The sequence below is a fragment of the Typopeltis vanoorti genome, chromosome 13, assembly GCF_054136105.1.
Source record: "Typopeltis vanoorti isolate ZY-2024b chromosome 13, IOZ_Tvanoo_1.0, whole genome shotgun sequence".
NCBI classification, from domain to species: Eukaryota; Metazoa; Arthropoda; class Arachnida; order Uropygi; family Thelyphonidae; genus Typopeltis; species Typopeltis vanoorti.
In genome coordinates this window covers 74,579,832-74,604,517 of record NC_143561.1, presented here as the reverse complement: position 1 = coordinate 74,604,517, position 24,686 = coordinate 74,579,832, and the positions used below count along the sequence as shown (strand labels likewise).

General features: G+C 36.2%; 1 protein-coding gene across 5 annotated transcripts in view; it reads right to left on the bottom strand.

Moving 5' to 3' along the window:
- Positions 1–24,686, bottom strand: part of LOC150100287 (palmitoyltransferase ZDHHC2) — a 353,926-nt gene that overhangs the window by 177,739 nt on the left and 151,501 nt on the right. For all 5 annotated transcript variants that reach the window (XM_090402380.1, XM_090402379.1, XM_090402381.1 and 2 more), the window contains exons 7-8: positions 23,793–23,913; positions 8,479–8,608 (exon numbers count right to left, since the gene is read on the bottom strand). In XM_090402380.1, coding sequence (XP_090258506.1) covers positions 8,479–8,608; positions 23,793–23,913 — 251 coding nt within the window. The remainder of the gene's footprint in view (positions 1–8,478; positions 8,609–23,792; positions 23,914–24,686) is intronic.

Genomic DNA, 24,686 nt, shown 5'->3' with positions numbered 1-24,686 from the left:
TTTAGTATCGTCTGTCTTATCGATCTCACATATGCTAGTTTTTTTTTGTAAATCAACATCTTATAATACACGGAATATTCATTTTTATTAAGGAATAGATATTTTTCACTGTCTGTTGTTTTCAAAGATTAGAATAAAAATGTCTCCATACCATTAAAAAAACTTTGCAACCTCAACAGATGCTACACTGCATAAGCAAGAGAAACATCTAGGTTTTTTCCTCCTAACATTCACTTTCAAATTTTCAGTTCCAGAATACATGTATATAACAGCTGTTTGTAATACAGCCATCGGATACAGAAGGTGCTCAACTCATGACAAGTGACAACGTTCAATTGGATTGGTTGATACAATAACCAATCGCAGCTGCTAGGTGAGCTCAACCAGCCCTGCCTTCTGAGCGGTTTAAAAATACTAGAATTCTAAGAATTTGACCTGCTGCGCACTTTTTACATCTTTTCAAAGCGTTCAAAGGTGTATATATGCATTTTGAAAGCAGACCTGCGCTATTAACGTGAATGTGAAGCAATGTTTATGCATCGAAAAAGTGCCTCTTCATGAAGCACTAATGCTTCATTATCCTCGTGAAGAGAGCAATGAAGAATATATTGTGTTTAATTTTAGCAATCACACAAATTCTGCAAACAATTAGGGGAGTCTTTAACAGGAATAAATGCAAAAATATAATATCAGTGATACTGATAATAAATTTAGTTTAATCCTTTATCCAAGTGTGAGCAAACAAAGTCTGCGCCTGAAAGTATCTTCAGGACTGGGATAAGGTAGCACAACAACAGGCAACTCGTTGCAAAGGTGGAGCAAGCTAACACCACTCCTATCTCAGTATCTCCCATAATGCAAAACACATCTCCTTGCAGATATGTAAAATGTTATGCATTAAGGGAAGGGCCACTACCCAGACTAGTTTCTACCTTTATTGAGGTCTCTTTAGTGGGAGCTAGGCCCAAGTGGAGATACCAGGCAGAAGCATTAGCAAGGTCATCTCCACTAGGAGTTGCCAAACGGTATACCACCTTTTTATTAAATTACTTTGGATTTAGAGAAATATGTTGAAAGTTTATTTTTCACTTGGTTAGACTATAATACATTTAGTTTAATCCTTTATCCAAGTGTGAGCAAACAAAGTTTGTGCCTGAAAGTATCTTCAGGACTGGGGTAAGGTGGTACAACACCAGGGCACTCCTTGCAAAGGTGGAGCAAGCTACCACCATTCCTATCTCAGTATCTCCCATAATGCAAAACACATCTCCTTGCAGATATGTCTAATATTATGCATTAAGGGAAGGGCCACAACCCAGACTAGTTTTGACCTTTATTGAGGTCTCTTCAGTGGGAGCCAGGCCCAAGTGGAGATACCAGTCAGAAGCATTAGCAGTTCATCTCTACCTATAGGAGTTGCCAAATGATGTGCCACCCTTTTTTAATAAATTACTCTGGATTTAGAGAAAGATGTTGAAAGTTTATTTTTCACTTGGTTAGAGTATAATAAATTTAGTTTAATCCTTTATCCAAGTGTGAGCAAACAAAGTTTGTGCCTGAAAGTATCTTCAGGACTGGGGTAAGGTAGTAACAACACCGGGCAACTCGTTGCAAAGGTGGAGCAAGCTAACACCACTCCTATCTCAGTATCTCCCATAATGCAAAACACATCTCCTTGCAAATGCGCAAACTTTGTTTGCTCACACTTGGAAAAAGGATTAAACTAAATTTATTATAGTCTAACCAAGTGAAAAATAAACTTTCAAGTGATACTGATATTTCGTGGAAAACCATTGCATACCTAGCACACCCAGAATATTCACCGCTGGATCCAACACAGGCAAATGTCCACATATACACAGTCTTGATTCAATTTATTTGAACCTTTGTTTCTGTTCTGTTGTACCAGCTATTTCAAGTGAGTACTACAAAAGATTTTGGATAATAATCCGTTTATTTTCAATGGATGGGCACTCTTTATATTAAGATTTGTAAATATGTTGTTTAGGGGTGCTTAAGACTCAAAGCTGTATAATTGAGAGGAGACCTTCACATAGCTTTTAAAGGAATGCAGAGAACCGACCAGGGCTTCTGACCTAATGTCCAATCCTCACCTTCTCGTGGTGCACCCTGTTGGGTATCTACCTGGATACTGAACGAATGAGGATGGGTTGGAAATCTGGGTTTAGCTGAACAAATTGTATTCTTACTGGCTTAAACCAATATACAAAATGATAGTACAACATGAAAAAATTTCATGCCAGCTGGGGAGTCGCCCGCTACACAAGGACCCCCCCCCGGTGTATTTGCCAGGGAACCAGTGGTGAACAGCGAAAAGTCAGCTACTGGAACAAATCTGAAAGCACACCCCTACTTAACATCACCAGAGTTAAAGAATGGTACTATCAACATAAGAAGCCTGAATGGCAAAGAAATGGAGCTAGCTGAGGAATTAGATAAGTACCAGATCGACATAATAGGGGTGACTGAAACAAAAAAAGACAAAAACTGGTGAGATTTTTCTGAGCAATAAATACAAAATGTTATATTCAGGCAATAACAATCAAGGAAAAGAAGGAGTAGCCATAGTATTCAACACAAAATACGAGGCTAATCTTCTTAAATGACAGGCAGTCTCAAGTAGACTGATGTGGGCAAATATCAGAATGGGGAATTGAATGAGACTTATTTGTGCCTATGGTCCCATAAAAGGTTCTACTAAGGTAGAAGTGGAGGAATTTTTTTAGGCTTTAGAGAAAGCAACTGACAATGAAAAAGGAAAAGTTGGTCCTTGTTGGGGATCTAAATAGCAAAGTAGGAAATAATTGTCAGACATACAAAAATATTTTGGGAAAATTTGGAGAAAAGAGCAAAGCTAATAATAATGGGAAATACCTGTTTGATTTCTACTCACGACATGGACTGGTTATTACTAACACCATGTTCCAACATACAAATGTGCACAAATTCACATGGAGAGAAGAGGCAAGGAATAAGAAAAGTCACATTGACTATGTTATTGTTGATAGTGATGTTTTCTCCCTGGTGCAGGACACCAGAGTGTACAGAGGATTTGAAATCGGAAGTGATCACTATTTAGTCTTGAGCAAGATAAAATTGAATTTCATATTGAAAAGAATAACATGTAAGAAAGTTTTAAAGTTGAGCAGCTCTCAGATGTGAACTGTAGACTAACATACACAAAGATTATTGAAGAAAAAATGAAAGAGTTTGAGAACAGAAACCAAACCTTGGAGATTCAGTGGGAACCCTTGAAGAAAACCCTGATTGATTCAGCCAGAGAGGCATGTGGTGAGGTTGCCTGCAAGGATAGAAAAATCAGAACTCCATGGTGGACACAGGAAGTTAAAGAGGTGGTGAATGAAAATAAGAAAGCATATCAAAAGTTCCTGGCAAATAAATCAGCTTGTGCTCTTAGAAAATACATAGACAAATGTAAGAAAGCTAAACACTGTGTAAAACTTGCAAAACAAAAGTCATGGGAGGACTTTGGCAAGAATATAGAAAACACATATCAAGAAGGTGGAAAGATATTCTGGAGGTTGTTTAAGCTCAGAAATGGAGGAAAGAGTGCTGTAAAAGGAGTTATAGATGATAAAGGTGACATGAAAACGGGGGAAAAAGATATCCTTGAAGTATGGAGTAATTACTTTGAAAAATTGCTAAATGAAACGAGCAGTGATAGCACCATGGTAAAAAACACTCAACAGGCATACAGTCAGGAATACATATCCATACTTGAAGTAGAAAAAGCCATCAAAGGCTTGAAATGTGGAAAGGCAGCAAGAGTAGATGATATTCCACCAGAAATGCTGAAGTATATTGGTATAAGTCTTACAGTGGCTGCACTGCATAGTTCAAAAGGCTTGGACAGAGGGGCAAATTCCCAATGATTGGAGTAGAGCTCTCATTGTACCCATATATAAAAAGGGAAATAAAACTGAATGTGAGAATTATAGAGGTATTTCCCTACTGAGTGTTACTGGCAAGATTTATCCAAGTATACCTGAGAAACGATTGAGAAGAATTGTGGAAGAAAAGCTTTGTGAAGAACAAGGTGGATTCAGGCCAAATAGAGGAGGTCAGGATCAGATCTTCACTTTTACGACAAATAGTTGAGAAAGTGTGGGAATATAACTAAGATCTATATTTAAGGTTTGTCGATCTGGAAAAGGCATATGACAAGGTGCCAAGCGAGAAGCAATTCAATACGCTACAGTTGTAAGGTGTTGATGGGGCATTATATCAAGCAATTCTTAGTCTTTATTTGAGTTGTAAGTCAGCAGGTAGAATTGAAGGAAGTACAGGAAGATGGATTAATGTTAATTCTGGTGTGAGACAAGGATGTACGTTATCCCCCCTGTTATTTATTATCTATATTTGCATTATGAAGGAAAGTGGTATTAAACATGATATCAAAATTGGAGATGTTAATGTGAGCTCTTTGCTTTATGTGGACGATATTATACTTCTAAATAAATCCGCTACAAGTTTGCAAGATTCTTTGACTAAATTGAATAACTGTTGTAATAGATATAGTATGAAGGTCAGCAATAAAAAGACAAAGACAATGAAAATAGGTAGAATCGTTGAAAATGTCAACTGCGTTGTGAATGGAGAACCTGTGGAACAAGCAAAACATTTCAGCTACTTAAGCATGATTTTTAGTGAAGATGGTAAATTAGATATGGAAATAGGTAACAGAATCATCAAAGCTGGTATGGTAGTAAGTCAATTGAATAAATTCATATGGAATAAGGGAGAAATTAGTCGGAACACTAAATTTGCTGTATACAAGACAGTGTTCCCACCAGTTTTTAACTTATGGATCTGAGAGCTGGGTCAGAAGTAAAACACTTGACCAAAGACTAGAGACCGCAGATATGACAGTCCTGAGAAAGATTGGAGGCGTGAACAGATGGCATCAATGGCAATATCATATAAAAAACGAGGATATTAGGAAAGAACTTTACATTGTCCATTGTCAGCATCCAGGAATTGGTTAGCAGAGCTGATCTCAGGTGGTATGGTCACTTAAACAGAATGGGCAAGGAGAGATTAGCAAAACAAGTGTTCTGTGGCAGGAAAACAACCCAGGGGAAGACCAAGATATAGATGGATTGGTACGGTAGAAAGTGCCTTAGACGATAGAAATATAAGATCTGATAATATTGGAGTCTTGACAAGTAACAGACTGATTTGGAGGAAAATTGTACATAGGAAGTTAGTAATGATGTAAATTTTTCAAGTAGTACTGTACTACTGGAAGGTACCTGTCAGGAATTTGATGATGATGATGAAATATGTTGTTTAGCTAATGTTGGTATATTTCTTTTAATGTTCAGTTTGTGTAACCTATGTTTTGCTTTGGTCCTTTGAACATTTTCCTTCTTTCTTTTTTGTCAATTTATTTGAACCTTATTGCTATTATATGACAACAGCCTCTAACATTGAGGTGCTGATAAATGCAACGGTCCTGAAAGATGTTTCCCTGTTGTCAAGGGTAAAAAGAATTCCATGGTGTGTAATTTTCTTTTTCCATCAATTCTATTAGTCTTCTTCCTCTTATCTCTTGTGCTGTATTCAAAATTTCCCACTGAACTTTCATCTGATTCTTTAGTCCCAATTCTAATATTAAAATTTCCCATGACAATTTTGAAATGACGTTTTCCTTTGTTGTACATCTGAGATGAGTCATGATAGAAGTCTTCAATTTCTTTATCAGCATGACTTTCAGTTGGTGCAGAGACTTGAATGACCTTGAGAGTATATGAGAACTGGACAAGAATACTTGCTATTTAATCAGAAATACTGTCAAATTATGTTGTTCTGCAATGGAGTTGGATTCATGATTAACAAAAAATTGAAGAACATTATCTGAAGAATAAATTCCATTGCAATAAATTCAATGACAGCATGATCTAGTTACCAGGGGGATTATTAGCTCTCTGCCTAATAGTAACAATCTGGTCTCTAAGGAATGAGGACCATTAGAAAATATAACACAGCTATGTTCTTCAGCTTATCAAAAACTAGCTACTCTTATCTGCTCACCTAAAGATCCTCTCCACCGTCTGGACCATACCATCCGGAGGGTCTACGGTATCCCTTACTCATGCAAGCTTCAATACTTCAGACAAAAATAAAAAACTGAAAACATCCTGTCCGGAAGAACACAGAAAATGTGTCCATCTACACTACAGTTGTTCTGGGATGACAGACCATGCAGCAGATATCTCTTTGTGCCTATGAAGATGCCTTGGTGACCAAAGCAAAATACTGCCCGAGTAATTTAGTTAGCTATATAAATTTAGATTAGTCATTAGCCTTCAGACGTCTGTTTTATTCCCTGAAACATCGACATTAATAAACAATATCTAAACAACCCACCAGATTATTTATCCATAATGTGGACCACTGGGGGCTGAATTGCGCAATTTGTTCATACAGTCACTATGATGCCAAATTGTGACTGTATTAAAGCAAGCCACTATAGTGCACTAAGGCACTCAGGTTTGTGATTCAGGAATTAGTCAAGCTATGATATGGATGTATATCATGGGCTGTTCATTATCCTGGTTATAATTATTTGACTCACTGCTTGTCTCTGATGATGATAATAATAAATTATTATTTTACTGCTGATTATACAGAAAATAATGGCTCTGTCTAGAGTTTGCATCACAAGCTTATCATACACTAACTAGTCTGGTAATTGTTATTTTAACAATCCCCCCCCTTCCTCTTTTCAGCATAAAAATTACATAAGGATATACATTTGACTCCTTTGGAATGCTTTTCCAATTTCAAGACTGCAATGCTTTACATTCTTGCCAAATCTTTTGGAAGTATTACTGCTGACAAAAAAATAGATATCCATGATATCTATGGCTTTATAATCTTTATTATAACAAAGATGGCTCAAGAATTCTTAAATTATGTTTGTTCCAGCAACCTTCTTGATTTTCATGTCTACCATCTGTAACAACAAGAATGACTGCAATTTAAAAATTAAAACAAGTAATGGGCAATAATTATTTTTTTTAATATGACACTCCTACACACAAAAGGTTTAAACTTGTATTGCATTGAAACAAGGAATATAGATAACACTGGCCAACAAAAAAATTTTTTTTTTTTGCTGATTATGATCTGACACTTGTTTTTTACTAATTTGGGTGCGCTGATTTCAAATATCAAACCCAATTTTCTCTATCACGTCAAGTTTTTCTTTCCTCTATGACATTTTCTTTTTGCTAATTTGTAAGTTTTTGATAGTTTTAAGGAGGCAGTACTATTTAGAGGATCAAAAAAATCGATTTTTTAATATTATTTTCTGAAAGTATGTACTTTTAAAAATCTGTTCCTAACTTTTTATCAAGAAATTCGAAAAATTCCCAAAGATATAGCCTATTATTCAAAGCGGTGCGCAGATCAGAATCGGAGCTCTCGCTTGTTAGTAAATGAATAAATGCATAAGAACCTGCAACGGCACGTATTGGCGCTTTGAATGCGAGAGAGGCCGATAACCGACCTAATACATTTAGGTGGTGAAAAGTAGGCGATGACAACTGCCTAAAACAAGTGAATGCTATATGCGTCATAGCGGACAAAGAACGATGAAAATCAGTCAATCGTTAATCGATCGTGAAAGTACGATGAGGGCTTATAACGTTTCAATAAAGTTTCTGGTTTTTTTTGTCTTGTTAATTGCATGTTAGTCGGCAGTGAAGAAAATACATCATGTCTACTACTCATTGCAGGTTCTTACGCATTTATTCATTTACTAACAAGCGAGAGTGGTGAGCGCTCTGATTCTGATCTGCGCACCGCTTTGAATAATAGGCTATATCTTTGGGAATTTTTCGAATTTCTTGATAAAAAGTTAGGAACAGATTTTTAAAAGTACATACTTTCAGAAAATAATATTAAAAAATAGATTTTTTTGATCCTCTAAATAGTACTGCCTCCTTAAAACTATCAAAAACTTACAAATTAGCAAAAAGAAAATGCCATAGAGGAAAAACCTGACGTGATAGAGAAAAATGGATTTGATATTTGAAATCAGCGCAGCCAAATTAGTAAAAAACAAGTCTCATATAAAAGTCAGCAAAAATTGTGTTGGACTGTGTAATCTACAGTCCCTACTCTAAACAGGGAACTTTAAGTTACATTAAATTTAGAATAAGAAGAACAGTGGACTCACACTGGATGGAAATCATCAACAACACTGTCTATCATTAACAAATTCCACAATATAGGGGTGATTAATGACATACCGAAAACATTTTGATTCAATATCCACATAAGTATTTTTTTTTAAACCACAATTTTCTGTGATAAGGCAAAGGCTTTAACCACTCAATCATTACGAATGAAAACAAGAACTGATTCGTTATTTTCTAAACTTTGTATATATCATGTATTTTTAAACAGTAAATGACATTTGGCACTTACCTAGAGTTGATCTGTTGACAGACACCAAATAGCAATGATATCCAAACAATGACACCAAACTCACAGCAAACATTACAGAAACAAAGAATAAAAATAAGATGTGGAATTTACTAGTGCCTTGAAGATCATCCTGCAATAAAATTTAATTAGCTTGAATATGGCAACACAATTGTCAATTAAACTGTTAATGATCAACATGTTTTCACAACTATTCTACTTCAATCAACAAGGGATTAATTATATTATTAATATACCTTCAGTGACAGTGTATTCATTGTATCTTGCATTCATTCATTCTTTTAGCACTGCCAACACTCTCTGGCAAATTCTGCTTGCCCGTCACTTGCCATTCCTGTTTAATCCTTTATGATGTGTATGCAGCAAGCATAGACATGGACTAAGGATTAAAAAAGTCTGGTCATTTGTCATATATCACTCCATCCCTTCTTTCCTTTCATCATGCATGGTAGAAGGAATGAAGAGACAAAGACTGATATTGCTTCAGTCACTCAATGCTCTCTCTACTCCATTTTTAAACTGCACTTAAAGATTACAGTTTAATGAAGGCATTGCATTGTTTTTTAATATAAATATTGCATATTTATATTAAATATTTATTGCTTTTAATATAAATATTCCATATTTATATTAAAATAAGGCATTGCATTGTTTTTAAAAACTTCTGCATCTGAACATAAACAAAGTTTCATCATCAAATTCCTGCCATGTACCCTCAAGGGGTGTACAGGATATGATAGTACTACATGAAAAAAATTACATCATTACTAACTTCCTATCTACAATTTTCCTCCAAATCAGTCTGTTACTTGTCAAGACTCCAACATTATCAGATCTTATATTTCTATCATCTAAGGCAATTTGTACCGTATCAATCCACCTATATCTTGGTCTTCCTCTGGGTCGTTTAACTGCCAACCTGGCAGAGAACACTTGTTTTGCTAATCTTTCTTCGCCAATTCTGTTTAAGTGACCATACCACCTGAGATTAGCTTTACTAATGCATTCTTGGATGTTGACAACGTCAAGTTCTTTCATAATATCCTCGTTTTTAATATGATATTGCCATTGATGCCATCTGTTCATGCCTATAATCTTTCTCAGGACTCTCATATCTGCGGTCTCTAGTCTTTAGTCAAGTGTTTTACTTCTGACCCAGCTCTCAGATCCATAAGTTAAAACTGGTTTGAACACCGTCTTGTATACAGCTAATTTAGTGTTCCGACTAATTTCTCTCTTATTCCATATGAATTTATTCAATTGACTTCCTACCATACCAGCTTTGCTGATTCTGTTGTCTATTTCTATATTTAATTTACCATCTTCACTAAAAATCGTGCCTAAGTAGCTGAAATGTTTCACTTGTTCCACAGGTTCTCCATTCACAACACAGTTGACATTTTCAATGATTCTGCCTATTTTCATTGTTTTTGTCTTTTTATTGCTGACCTTCATGCCATATCTATTACAACAGCTATTCAATTTAGTCAGAGAATCTTGCAGACTTGTAGCGGATTTATTTAGAAGTATAACATCATCTGCATAAAGCAAAGAGCTGCCATTTACATCTCCAATTTTGATATCATGTTTAATACCACTTTCCTTCATAATGTGATTCATATAGATAATGAATAACAGAGGGGATAATGTACATCCTTGTCTCACACCAGATTTAACATTAAACCATCTTCCTGTACTTCCTTCAATTCTAACTGCTGACTTACAACTCAAATAAAGACTACGTTGCATGATATAATGCCCCATTAACACCATATAACTGTAGCGTATTGAATAGCTTCTCTCTTGGCACCTTGTCATATGCCTTTTCCAAATCGACAAAACTTAAAATACAGATCTCTGTTATATTCCCATGCTTTCTCGACTATTTGTCGTAAAGTGAAAATCAGATCCTGACAGCCTCTATTTGGCCTGAATCCAGCTGGTTCTTCACCGAGCTTTTCTTCCACAATTCTTCTCAACCGTTTCTCAAGTATACTTGCATAGATCTTGCCAGGAACACTCAGTAGGGAAATACCTCTATAATTCTCACATTCAGTTTTATTTCCCTTTTTATATATGGGTACAATGAGAGCTCTACTCCAATCATCGGGAATTCATCCCTCTGTCCAGGCTTTCTTAACCATGCAGTGCAGCCACTGTAAGACTCTTATACCACCATACTTCAGCATTTCTGGTCGAATATCATCTACTCCTGCTGCCTTTCCACATTTCAAGCCTTTGATGGCTTTTTCTACTTCAAGTATGGATATGTATTCCTGACTGCATTCCTGGTCAGTGTTTTTTACCACTGCGCTGTCATCACTGCTTGTTTCATTTAGCAGTTTTTCAAAGTAATTACTCCATACTTCAAGGATATCTTTTTCCCCCGTTTTCATGTCACCTTTATCATCTATAACTCCTTTTACAGCATTCTTTCCTCCATTTCTGAGCTTAAACAACCTCCAGAATATCTTTCCACCTTCTTGATATGTGTTTTCTATATTCTTGCCAAAGTCCTCCCATGACTTTTGTTTTGCAAGTTTTACACAGTGTTTAGCTTTCTTACATTTGTCTATGTATTTTCTAAGAGCACAAGCTGATTTATTTGCCAGGAACTTTTGATATGCTTTCTTATTTTCATTCACCACCTCTTTAACTTCCTGTGTCCACCATGGAGTTCTGATTTTTCTATCCTTGCAGGCAACCTCACCACATGCCTCTCTGGCTGAATCAATCAGGGTTTTCTTCAAGGGTTCCCACTGAATCTCCAAGGTTTGGTTTCTGTTCTCAAACTCTTTCATTTTTTCTTCAATAATCTTTATGTATGTTAGTCTACAGTTCACATCTGAGAGCTGCTCAACTTTAAAACTTTCTTACATGTTATTCTTTTCAATGTGAAATTCAATTTTATCCTGCTCAAGACTAAATAGTGATCACTTCCAATTTCAAATCCTCTGTACACTCTAGTGTCCTGCACCAGGGAGAAAATAACACTATCAACAATAACCTAGTCAATGAGACTTTTCTTATTCCTTGCCTCTTCTCTCCATGTGAATTTGTGCACATTTTTATGTTGGAACATGGTGTTAGTAATAACTAGTCCACGTCCTGATCAGAAATTCAACAGGTATTTTCCATTATTATTAGCTTTGCTCTTTTCTCCAAATTTTCCCAAAATATTTTTGTATGTCTTACAATCATTTCTTATTCTGCTATTTAGATCCCCAACAAGGACCAACGTTTCCTTTTTCATTGTGTCAGTTGCTTTCTCTAATGCCTCAAAAAATTCCTCCACTTCTACCTTAGTAGAACCTTCTGTGGGATCATAGGCACAAATAAGTCTCATTGTCCCGTTCCTCTATTCTGATATTTGCCCACATCACTCTACTTGAGACTGACTGCCATTCAAGAAGATTAGCCTCGTATTTTGTGTTGAATACTATGGCTGCTACTCCTTTTCCTTGATTGTCATTGCCTGAATATAACATTTTGTATTTATTGCTTAGAAAGATCTCACCAGTTTTTGTCTTTTTTGTTTCAGTCACTCCTATTATGTCGATCTGGTACTTATCTAATTCCTCAGCTAGCTCCATTTCTTTGCCATTCAGGCTTCTTATGTTGATAGTACCGATCTTTAACTTTGGTGATGTTAAATTGGGGTTTGTAAAATTTGTTCCAGTAGCTGACTTTTCGCTGATCGCCCTGGTTCGCTGGCGAAAACAACGGCGGCCTTGTTTAACCGGGCAACACCCCAGCCGGCATGAAATTTTGTCATGTTGTACCATCATTTTTTATTTTGGTTTAACCAATAAGAATACAATTTGGTCGGCTAAATCCCAAATTGCCAACCCATCCTCATTCGTTCAGTATCCAGGTAGATACCCAACAGGGTGCACCACGAGAAGGTGAGGATTGGACATTAGGTCAGAAGCCCTGGTCGGTTCTCCGCATTCCTTTAAAGGCTATGTGGAGGTCTCCTCTCAGTTATACAGCTTTGACCCTTAAGCAACCCTAAACAAAGTTTTAAGTTGTCTAAGTATTCTATAATAGAAAGTTTCCAAAAACACTGCCAAATTTAATATCAAGTAGGAACACACACACACACACACACACACACACACACACACACACACACACACACACACACACACACACACACACAATAATTGTCCAGGCACCCCTGATATTTGAAGTTATGGAACATTACAAGTTTGTTAATAACATAAAAACCTGTACACAGATAGTAGGAAGCAGTATTTCATTATTTCATGATAGATGTTGAATACAGGTGATATGGCAAGACACCGTGAACTCTGTAACTTCGAGAGAGGTGTCATCATGGGCTGTCACATTGGTGGCATGTCAATACGTGCCATTGCTGCTGAACTGGAGTATCCAAAATCAACGGTTGTCGATGTGACCAACAAAGGGAAATGCTCTGGCATCACTGGTGCAGGAAAACACCCAGGGCTGTCACCTAAAATGACTGACAGTGACAGGATGGTGTTAAAACAGGTGGCACACCAAAACCAGCTACAATCCACAGACCATCCGTGATGAGTTTCAGAGCGCCACTTACACCTTGAGCAATAATACTATAAAAATAACTCAATTTACTGGGTTTCCATGGAAGAGCAGCGCCACACAATCTGAACAAGGAGGCTCGTCCGCCTGGTGCAAAAAGCGTGTGAAATGGACAATTGACTAATGGAAAACAATACTCTGGAGTGATGAATCAAGGTTCACCTGTTTCCAGTCTGATAGCAGGGTGATGATAATGAATTGGCATCTCCCAAGTCTCCTTGAATTTTCTTTCAAACCAAGTTTTGGTGAAGTGAAGGGACTTGACACCTTTTAATTAATTCTGTCACAAGTTTAGAGTGCATGTTGGAAAGACCTGTTTTATCAAAGTCAAGGTATTTAATGTGGGGGTTTGTGTTTCATCTTTTCTTATTGGAATTGTGCATACTGTTTCCCGTAATATACGTTAAGTTGCAGTTGCAATGGATTTTGTAAAAAGGGAAGAAAGGGGATCTTTTGATGAGCTAAGTATATTTTTTTTTAATTTTGCAAGAGGTTTGAATGTTGCCTTAATATTGTATTTATATAGTTCTATTTTTTCTGATATTCTCCTAACGTATGGTATGACTATGATATTTTTTTTTTTTTAAGCCTTTCGTGGCATTGTTGTGAACTATTTTTCTCTTGTAGCCATTCTTTATAAATATATGGCTAATAATTTGATATTCATTCTTTAGCACTTGTTCATCAGAGCAAATTGTTAGAGCTCAATGGTTGAGGGATGCTGATGACTCCTAGTTGTGTTGGATAGTGGTATGAATCTTTATGTACTGGTCTTTGTGTGTAAGGTAAAAAAAAAAAAAGGAAGAGAGCTATTGTTCAAGTGGCTTAAGAATGTATTTAGTGACCGTGGAGCCAAATGGCAAATTTGCCATTTGAGTTTGAATTTCTTCAAAATACTTGCTGCATGTTCAGAAAATTACTAATGTTAGCAACATTAGTAATTTTCTGTAACATTAGTAAGTGTTCTGCAGAAGTCTTCCCTCGGTGATGTTGAGGGGGAATGATTTTTTATGTTTAATTCTTGGGTTATAACTGTTTAATAGGGCCACTAGCTTCCAATTCCTGTAGAAGATACTTTTACAGAGCAAATTTTGCATGCTCTTAATACCAAGGAATTTATAATGTTGTGTTTTTGAGACGGATGGCATGTAAACAAAACTGGAATATTATAGCAATGCTTGGTTAACAATACAGAAGCCGAAAGCAATACATCAAGTTCGTGTTTTATGTGTACATTGTAAACGATATTCCTTCTGATGATTCTTTCTCTAGAGTAAAACTGATTTGAGGATGCAAATTATTAATTTTACACAGAAAGGGAAAGGAGTGACACTCCAAATAACAATGTCATATATGCAGCAAAGCCAAAGAGAAAGTTTAGGGTCAAGAATTAAGATTCTTTCTTACAAGCATTCCAAATAAAAATTAGCCAAATTCAATAATAGAGCACATATGGAAAGGCCTAGTTGTTGTTGAAATTCATAATACTGCTTTACACTACAAACATGAAAAGAGGAAAAAAAGTATAATTCAGTAAACTTATTAATATTTCACTGGTTTTCTAGCCAGCACTATAGAGCACAATTATAACTGCGACAAGTAACGAAGCACTGAAAACCAATTCAAATTGTAACAGAAGCACAACTAATGTCCTTATATGGAGTCCTGTATGGGTCCAATAGTAAAATTTTGTGTAATAGTTTTATTTTTATAACTGTAATATATGTACTACATAGAGCTAGTTTTTCCTTTATGTTCTTATTTTAAAATCGCTTGCGATGAATTGACATTCCCATCTTTTCTGCCTTGCCTTAATCTTTATCATACGTATGGCTGGCTTTAATTCCGATTGCTGCCAGCCCCATGTCTATGACTTACTTATTCAGTCCCTTACACTCTTCAGTCTGGCAAAATTTGTTTTTCGACTGCACTAGCCAGATTGTACTTCCGAGAATGAGGGACTGAAATGTGGAATAATGCAATGCAAGGGCTCATAATTTTTAACAGAAATTTCTCATTATCTTACTCAAAACATAGGCTAGTCATGGCAATTTCCTACCGGCACACAGGTTTGTAATTTTTTTGGAGATAGTGCATTGACAAGTATCAGATCAGCGTGTTGTTTACAAGTTATTTATTCTAACTAAGAAATGCATGTACATTTGAAACAACAAATTTTTATGGCTACACTTCCCTCGCCTATCTAAATCTTGATTATCATATACTATTATACAATATAGTATTATACACAATTAATGTAACTTAATGCATACCTTCTCATAGTTGCATATATCCGTAGCACAAGAGTATTGTTTACAAGTAATTTATTCTAACTAAGAAATGCATGTACATTTGAAACAACAAATTTTTACTACACTTCCCTAGCCTATCTAAATCTTGATTATCATACATGATTATACAACACAATACTATACACTATCATACAATACAGTATTATACACAATTAATATAACTTAATGCATACCTTCTCATAGTTGCGTATATCCATAGCACAAGCGTATCAACTTATCACAGCTACTCACAGATCTTTCTTCACAAACAGTGTTGTATTCAGCAAAAGTTCCATTAGGATACTTCATTCTTCTGTCTTGATTAGGACATTTCTTGTTCTTACTAGGATGTCGCGGCACAACATTTCATCCTTAATAGCGGCTCGATGCGAATCATAAGTGATGTCCTTACTTTTCTTTTTCTATGTAGTCGATGACTGGAAGCCTTTCTATCATGAAAATTACTGGGAGATCTGGACTTCATCTGCAAGACCCTTCCTTCAGTTCCCAGCCACAGTTGCTGAGAGCACGGCAACTTCTGTAACTTCTCAACTCCATTTCCTACTCACCAAGTTGATTAAATATCCTTTTCTTTCTTTGTCTTTATTTCTGCATTTTTCACGCTTATCTTAAGGTGTGTTGATGTCACTTTCACGTGCTTTTACCGAAGTCTTTGTTATTGATGATTTTTTTACCTTCACAAGTGTTGACGACTTTTCCCTTCAAGGCTTTCCTTTTGTTCTTTACTAATCTAGGCACCACTTTTCTGCTGACTCATTACTTTGACAAAGAATAATTCTTTTCCTTTGTGTTGAGCATGATTGTTTTACAGGTAGTATGAAATTCATACATATATTATACATTATAACTAAATTTTTCATATATACTTTATATCAACTTTACATTATATCTTATGTATTATTCTGACTTAAGACCATTGTAAAACCGAGTATCATAAGTTATAAAATAACTTATTATGCGAAATTTTAAACAATAACCATAAAATTAATTTGGAAAACCACTTCCAATTTGCCAACATACTTGACCTCTTCCTAACAAGCTCCCCCATTCCAGGTATACTGTGGTTGTCAGTTCTCCTTTTGGCAAGGAGAACTTACTAAATCTATATGGAATAAGAGAGAAATTAATCAAAACACTAAATTAGCTGCATATAAGACAGTGTTCAAACCAATTTTAACTTATGGAGTTGAGACCTAAGGTAGAAATAACCAAGGAGATCAGATTTTTCTATCCTTGCAGACAACCTCACCACATGACTTTCTGGTGGAATCAATGTTTTCTTCAGGGCTTGCCACTGAATCTCCAAGATTTAGTTTCCCTGTGTTCAAATGCTTTCATTCTTTTCTTCAATAATGTTTGTGTATTTTAGTCTACAGTTCACATCTGAGAGCTGCTCAACTTTTATTTGCTTTAAAACTTTCTTACATGCTCTTCTTTTTCAATATGAAATTCAATTTTATCGTGTTCAAGACTAAATGGTGATCAGTTCCAATTTCAAATCCTCTGTACACTCTGGAGTCCTGCACCAGGGAGAAAACACGGACTATAAGCTAGTATTCACCACAAATCAAAAATTAGCAACTCTCCTAAAACCTACTAAATCTCTCACTCACAAAGAAATATTCGAACACCACAACATAGTCTACAAATTTCCTTGTCAAAAAGACTGTGACGTCACCTACATGGGCTCTACAATTAGGTCGTTATGGACTAGGCTACAAGAGCACTTCAGGGATTGCAATATTCCCATTCCAGAATATCTGAACACAAAAAAACATCGCAACATCAAAAAAAAAAACATAGCACAGAATACGGGGAAGACAGAAATTGCAGCTCACGCCCTTGAACTAAAACACATCCCCCAAATTGACAAAGACATAATCATTGACAAACAAGAAAACGAAACAATGATTAGAATATCCGAAACTATTGCCATAAAATGCGATGGAAATTCTATCAACGTCCACTGCCCCTACCTAATTTCCGAATGTTGGACGTTCCAAAACTTACAATTTAAACCACGCCTCCGGCCATTTAGCGACAACAAATGCCCAAATTTGGCAGATGCAACTTGCAGCCTTGACATTGCCCTACAGTCATTCCCACAAGTTCCGACGTTGGTCAGATGATGACCGAAACGGTCCACACCCCGTAAACCCTTGCCCCAGTTTCCACATAAAGATACCCTTCCCCTTTGTTTTCCCTCCCTCTCCCCACAACAAAATAATATATATATATATATATATATATATATATATATATTATTAATAGTAATCCGGGTTTCCAAACTTATTTCCCGTGTCTCAAGCATATCCCCATGTTCTTTCCCTCTCCCCCCCCCCCTTGTTTACATACAACCTTTCAGCAAGAGCTTGGATTTAGAAGGCATCTTTAAACCAAAAACAAGGAATGTACAAAATTTTTTCACATTTTTTATTCTGCCATAATTGCCTTCTATACTTGCCCATAATGCCCTAAAATATATATATACCCCTTTTTGAGTTATGTTAGCCAATGTAATAAATATAAGGGACACTGTTAAACAAAAACAGGCTAAAATAGCCGTTAATTATATTAATAGTGTTTAAGAGGAGTAGCATGGGAATTTCCCAGAAACTATACTTAACCAACTTTTTCATTGTGTCAGTAGTAAAGCCTCAAAAAAATTGATCCTCTATCTTAATAGGACATTCTGTGGGACTGTAGGCACAAATAAGTCTCACTGTCCAGTTTCCCCCATTCTGATATTTGCCCACATCATTCTACTTGAGATTGCCTGGCCAGTAGAACAGCAGTTGATCAAATCATTGCTGCATTGACATACTGTTTGAAATGTAATATTATCTGGTCTTTGTATATACGTGTGTACGTGTGTGTGTGAGATTAGCCTCATGTTTTGTGTTCAATACTATAGCTGATTGTCATTGCTCGAATATAACATTTTGCATTTATTGCTCAGAAAAATCTCACCAGATTTTGTCTTTTTTGTTTCAGCCTCTCCTATTATGTTGATCTGGTATTTATCCAATTCCTCAGCTAGCTCCACTTCTTTGCCATTCAGGCTTCTTATGTTGATAGTACCAATCTTGAACTCTTGTGATGTTGAGTTGGAGCGTGTTTCAGGATTTGTTCCAGTAGCTGAATTTTTCCTGCCCCCCCCCTGTAGAATCCATGTGTGTTCATGGCCACAAAATAACAGCAAGCAACTGATGACTATACAGTGGTGCACTCAGGATTTAATCTTTTTTTTTTTTTTTTTTTTTAACTCATGATCTCCTCTGGCCCAGCTCAGGCAAAGGAAGTAGCCACCTGAGCACCACTTTGTTCATCTTGCATTCACAGTGGCTGCGATTCCCGAGAGCTATAGTGTATTCCCACCTTATGTGACCACTAATTCATAAGTAGTATAGAAATAGAAGACATGACACAACATAAATAAAAAAATGAATTTTAATTAAGAAAAGATTTTTTGGAAAATTTTCTAGTGTTTTTTCCCTTTTTTTTTTTTTTTTGAGGGGAAGGTCTCCCCCCCAAGTGCACCTCTATGACTCTATATACCAAAACCCACTGAATTTACATTCAGTGGATCACAAGATAGAAAATCAGAAAATAGCGTATGAAAGAAAAGAGATGCCCATGTATTTTCAGCATTAACAAATTCATCTGAATTGCATGTATCAGCAAGCGCACTGGCTACTTAATTGAAAAAAATAAAATAAATAAAATAATGAAATAAATAAATATATCTTTAAAGGAAGTGGATTCTACTTGAATTTGAATGTTAGAGTATCGCTGAATCTACTTTATTTCTGTAAACTGACATGAACAGATCCCTCCCCCCCCCCCCCATATTTACTGTTAACTCTGAGTCATCATCATCATCATCATCAAATTCCTGCCATGTACCCTCAAGGGGTGTACAGGATATGACAGTACTACATGAAAAAATTACATCATTACTAACTTCCTATCTACAATTTTCCTCCAAATCAGTCTGTTACTTGTCAAGACTCCAACATTATCAGATCTTATATTTCTATCGTCTAAGGCACTTTGTACCGTATCAATCCACCTATATCTTGGTCTTCCTCTGGGTCGTTTTCCTGCCAACCTGGCAGAGAACACTTGTTTTGCTAATCTTTCCTCTCCCATTCTATTTAAGTGACCATACCATCTGAGATTAGCTCTGCTAACACATTCCTGGATGCTGACAATGTCAAGTTCTTTCCTAATATCCTCATTTTTAATATGATATTGCCATTGATGCCATCTGTTCACGCCTCTAATCTTTCTCAGGACTCTCATATCTGCGGTCTCTAGTCTTTGGTCAAGTGTTTTACTTCTGACCCAGCTCTCAGATCCATAAGTTAAAATTGGTTTGAACACAGTCTTGTATATAGCTAATTTAGTGTTCCGACTAATTTCTTTCTTATTCCATATGAATTTATTCAATTGACTTCCCACGATACCAGCTTTGCTGATTCTGTTGTCTATTTCTATATTTAGTTTACCATCTTCAGTAAAAATTGTGCCTAAGTAGCTGAAATGTTTTACTTGTTCCACAGGTTCTCCATTCACAACACAGTTGACATTTTCAATGATTCTGCCAATTTTCATTGTCTTTGTCTTTTTATTGCTGACCTTCATACCATATCTATTACAACAGCTATTCAATTTAGTCAGAGAATCTTGCAGACTTGTAGTGGATTTATTTAGAAGTATAACATCATCTGCATAAAGCAAAGAGCTGACATTAACATCTCCAACTTTGATATCAGGTTTAATACCACATTCCTTCATAATGTGATCCATATAGATAATGAATAACAGAGGGGATAATGTACATCCTTGTCTCACACCAGATTTAACATTAAACCATCTTCCTGTACTTCCTTCAATTCTAACTGCTGACTCACAACTCAAATAAAGACTAAGTATTGCTTGATATAATGCCCCATTGACACCATATAACTGCAGCGTATTGAATAGCTTCTCTCTTGGCACCTTGTCATATGCCTTTTCCAAATCGACAAAACTTAAATACAGATCTTTGTTATATTCCCATGCTTTCTCGACTATTTGTCGTAAAGTGAAGATCTGATCCTGACAGCCTCTATTTGGCCTGAATCCAGCTTGTTCTTCACCAAGCTTTTCTTCCACAATTCTTCTCAACCGTTTCTCAAGTATACTTGCATAGATCTTGTCAGGAACACTCAGTAGGGAAATACCTCTGTAATTCTCACATTCAGTTTTATTTCCCTTTTTATATATGGGTACTATGAGAGCTCTACTCCAATCATCGGGGATTTTTCCCTCTGTCCAGGCTTTCTGAACTATGCAGTGCAGCCACTGTAAGACTCTTATACCACCATACTTCAGCATTTCTGGTCGAATATCATCTACTCCTGCTGCCTTTCCACATTTCAAGCCTTTGATGGCTTTTTCTACTTCAAGTATGGATATGTATTCCTGACTGCATGCCTGGTCAGTGTTTTTTATCACTGTGCTGTCATCACTGCTTGTTTCATTTAGCAGTTTTTCAAAGTAATTACTCCACACTTCAAGGATATCTTTTTCTCCTGTTTTCATTTCACCTTTATCATCTCTAATTCCTTTTACAGCACTCTTTCCTCCATTCCTAAGCTTCTTCAACAACCTCCAGAATATTTTGCCACCTTCTTGATATTTATTTTCTATATTCTTGCCAAAGTCCTCCCATGACTTTTGTTTAGCTAGTTTTACACACTGTTTAGCTTTCTTACATTTGTCTCTGTATTCTGTAAGAGTAAAAGCCGACTTATTTGCCAGGAACTTTTGATATGCTTTCTTCTTTTCCTTCACTGCCTCTTTAACTTCCTGTGTCCACCAGGGAGTTCTGATTTTTTTATCCTTGCACACAACCTCACCACATGCCTCTCTGGCAGACTCAATCAATGTTTCCTTCAGAGTTTGCCACTGAATCTCCAAGGTTTGATTCCTGTTCTCAAACTCTTTCATTTTCTTTTCAATAATATTTCTGTATTTTAGTCTACAGTTCACATCTGAGAGCTGCTCAACTTTTATTCGCTTTAAAACTTTCTTACATGTTATTCTTTTCAATATGAAATTCAATTTTATCCTGCTCAAGACTAAATAGTGATCACTTCCAATTTCAAATCCTCTGTACACTCTGGAGTCCTGCACCAGGGAGAAAACATCACTATCAACAATAACATAGTCAATGAGACTTTTCTTATTCCTAGCCTCTTCTCTCCATGTGAATTTGTGCACATTTTTATGTTGGAACATGGTGTTAGTAATAACCAGTCCATGTCCTGAGCAGAAATCCAACAGATATTTGCCATTATTATTAGCTTTGCTCTTTTCTCCAAATTTTCCCAAAATATTTTTGTATGTCTCACAATCATTTCCTACTCTACTATTTAGATCCCCAACAAGGACCAACTTTTCCTTTTTCATTGTGTCAGTTGCTTTTTCTAAAGCCTCAAAAAATTCCTCCACTTCTACCTTAGTAGAACCTTCTGTGGGACCGTAGGCACAAATAAGTCTCATTGTCCAGTTCCCCATTCTCATATTTGCCCACATTACTCTACTTGAGACTGACTGCCATTCAAGAAGATTAGCCTCGTATTTTGTGTTGAATACTATGGCTACTCCTTCTTTTCCTTGATTGTCATTGCCTGAATATAACATTTTGTATTTATTGCTCAGAAAGATCTCACCAGTTTTGGTCTTTTTTGTTTCAGTCACCCCTATTATGTCGATCTGGTACTTATCTAATTCCTCAGCTAGCTCCATTTCTTTGCCATTCAGGCTTCTTACGTTGATAGTACCGATCTTTAACTTAACATAGCAAAATATGTAGAGCCAAAGAAAGTTTGTGCAAGGTTTGGCTATATATTGACTGGTGAGGAGGAAAGAGGGAGAGTAATCACAGATTCACAGTAATCCCAGTACTCCCTTTCCTGGGATTACTGTGAATGAATACTTTCAAGAGTATCACACATTCAGTTAAAATAATTACAACTTTTCAGCCCATTCAAGAACATACCACAAGCAAAGGATTTCATAAGAACTTCACATAGTAGGGGAGGGTTACTGTCAAGCACTTTAATTAGCCCTGTCAACATCTATAAAAATGTAGTATTTTTTATTCACTGCACACTGAAAATTCTACATCATCTTTTCATTTCGTATCATTTCCATTGTTTATGGAAATAAATTTGAATATGAATTCAGCAATCAAGTTTAATTTAAAATAATAGTTTGAAATCCTTACAACATTCATTACTGATCTTTGGGGATTCTTATATTGACAAAAGTAAATATACAGTAATTCACATCATGAATCTAGCTGCAAAAGCTGCCATTAATATATATGAAATAGTAATCCACATATTAATCTCAAACAAGAAGTTGCAGAACCTGAAGCAAGTTAGTGCTGTGAGTGTGTGGGTGAGAGGATAAGAAAATTGAGCAAGAATTTTTCTTTTTTTGGAACAGCTGGAGGATGTAGTCGTTTGAGAATACTATGTGAGAATGCTATTCCATAGGTAGATGAAATTTAAGTGGACAAAGAGATTTTAGCCAGAATATGAATGGATGTCTGATCAGCAGCTACTTTTGTTTTTACAGGCCTACAGAGAAAATACAGCAAACACTAATTTTGTTCATTAACAGTGACAGAAGTATTTAAAGAGAAGGGATAAAGCCAAAAAAGAGAGAAACTGAATTGTACCTGTAAAAGAGGGACAACTGCTTCAATTAAGAAATTGTCTGGATATCAAGAATTTTTAGGAATGCTTTCATGCTCCAAATGCAAAAACAGTATCCTCAAACTGTAGGTTTGGAACTTGTGGAAATTAAGTTTCTGGAAGATGAGAAGGCTAGCAGTGAATTCCCTGAAAAGAGAAATTAGGTATTAAACTGAAAGGTGAAGTGAGATCTTTAATATAAAGATTGAGCCCCTCTGTAGCTTAGTCAGTATAGATGAAGCCCTTTGGTTAGAAAGACCTAAGACCTGGGTTCGATTTCCATCCATGATGTGAGGCGAGTTAGCCGGTTTCATACGGGGGTAGAGTTTTTCACCGGAAACTTGGGCTTTTCATCCCTCAGAACAGACAATCAGGCCCTGTGAACACGCACAGATTTACATTCATGAATACTTATGAAAATATGTGGAAGAGATAGGGTCCTCACCACATGTAAAAGAGGGACAATCTGTGATGTTCAAAAGGTTGTTAGGCATTGTCCAACACTTGTGTGAATCACAAAATCATATTTTTAATTATATCTATACTCACTGACAGTGTGCGATTTTGTTTCTATAATCTAAGTTTAAAGGATTAAAAAAAAATACAATCAAGTTTACAATCTCGGACTATAAGAGTGCATACTTACCGTCCAAAATTTTATAAAGTACTGTAATGAAGTTGCAGAAATGAACAGGCAGTACAGCAAAGCATAACCCAAAAACAGGATGAAGAATTTATAATTTGTGAATGATACGCAGTTGTTGACCCTGAAAGGAAGTTAACATTAACATTTAAGTTAATATGATAAAAATTTCAATAAATAAATCAATGTTTGATAAGATTAGCCTCTACAGCAACGTCTTCAGTTTATCCCTCATCTATCCCAATGACAGTACTGATATGTTACAACGCCCCTCCCTCACCTTTCATGGGGAAGGATTAGTTAAAAAAAAAGAGTAGAATTGCATAAATCTTGCTTGGATACGTTTTACATGCGATTATTCTCTTTAATCTCTAAATAAATTTTATATAGATTTGAAGACGTCTACACTAATCTTTAGGATTTGTCCTGTAAACCATGCCTTATAATATTGTGCATTTTGACTATTAAAAAAAGTTCACATTTTCATATGGACAGCCTGGTTGGCTGAGTGGTTAGCGTATCCGCTCTCCAACAAAAAGCTCCGTGTTCGAATCCCGCTGTGGGCATGGATGTTTGCGATTGTCTGTGAAAATACTAGTGGTGGTGGTGGTTGGCGGTAGATGGCATTGATGATGAACGTAGCTGTAGTTGGTGGAGACAGAGTTGTAGAATAGGTGCCCTCCCTCGATGAGTCTTGGACTCCCTGGAGGTGTCATGTAATGATAATACTATTTAAGATTCAGAGGGCAGAATCCAAAAGGCACTACCTACAACATAGGTCTCCAATTGCATTTCCCTCCCAGAGTAATGAAAAACTGTAATCACTGCATTTCTCCTGGATATTTTCTAAAGCAGCTTTTGTCACTGCTTAGTTGCCTCATTTTTTTTTTTTTTGGT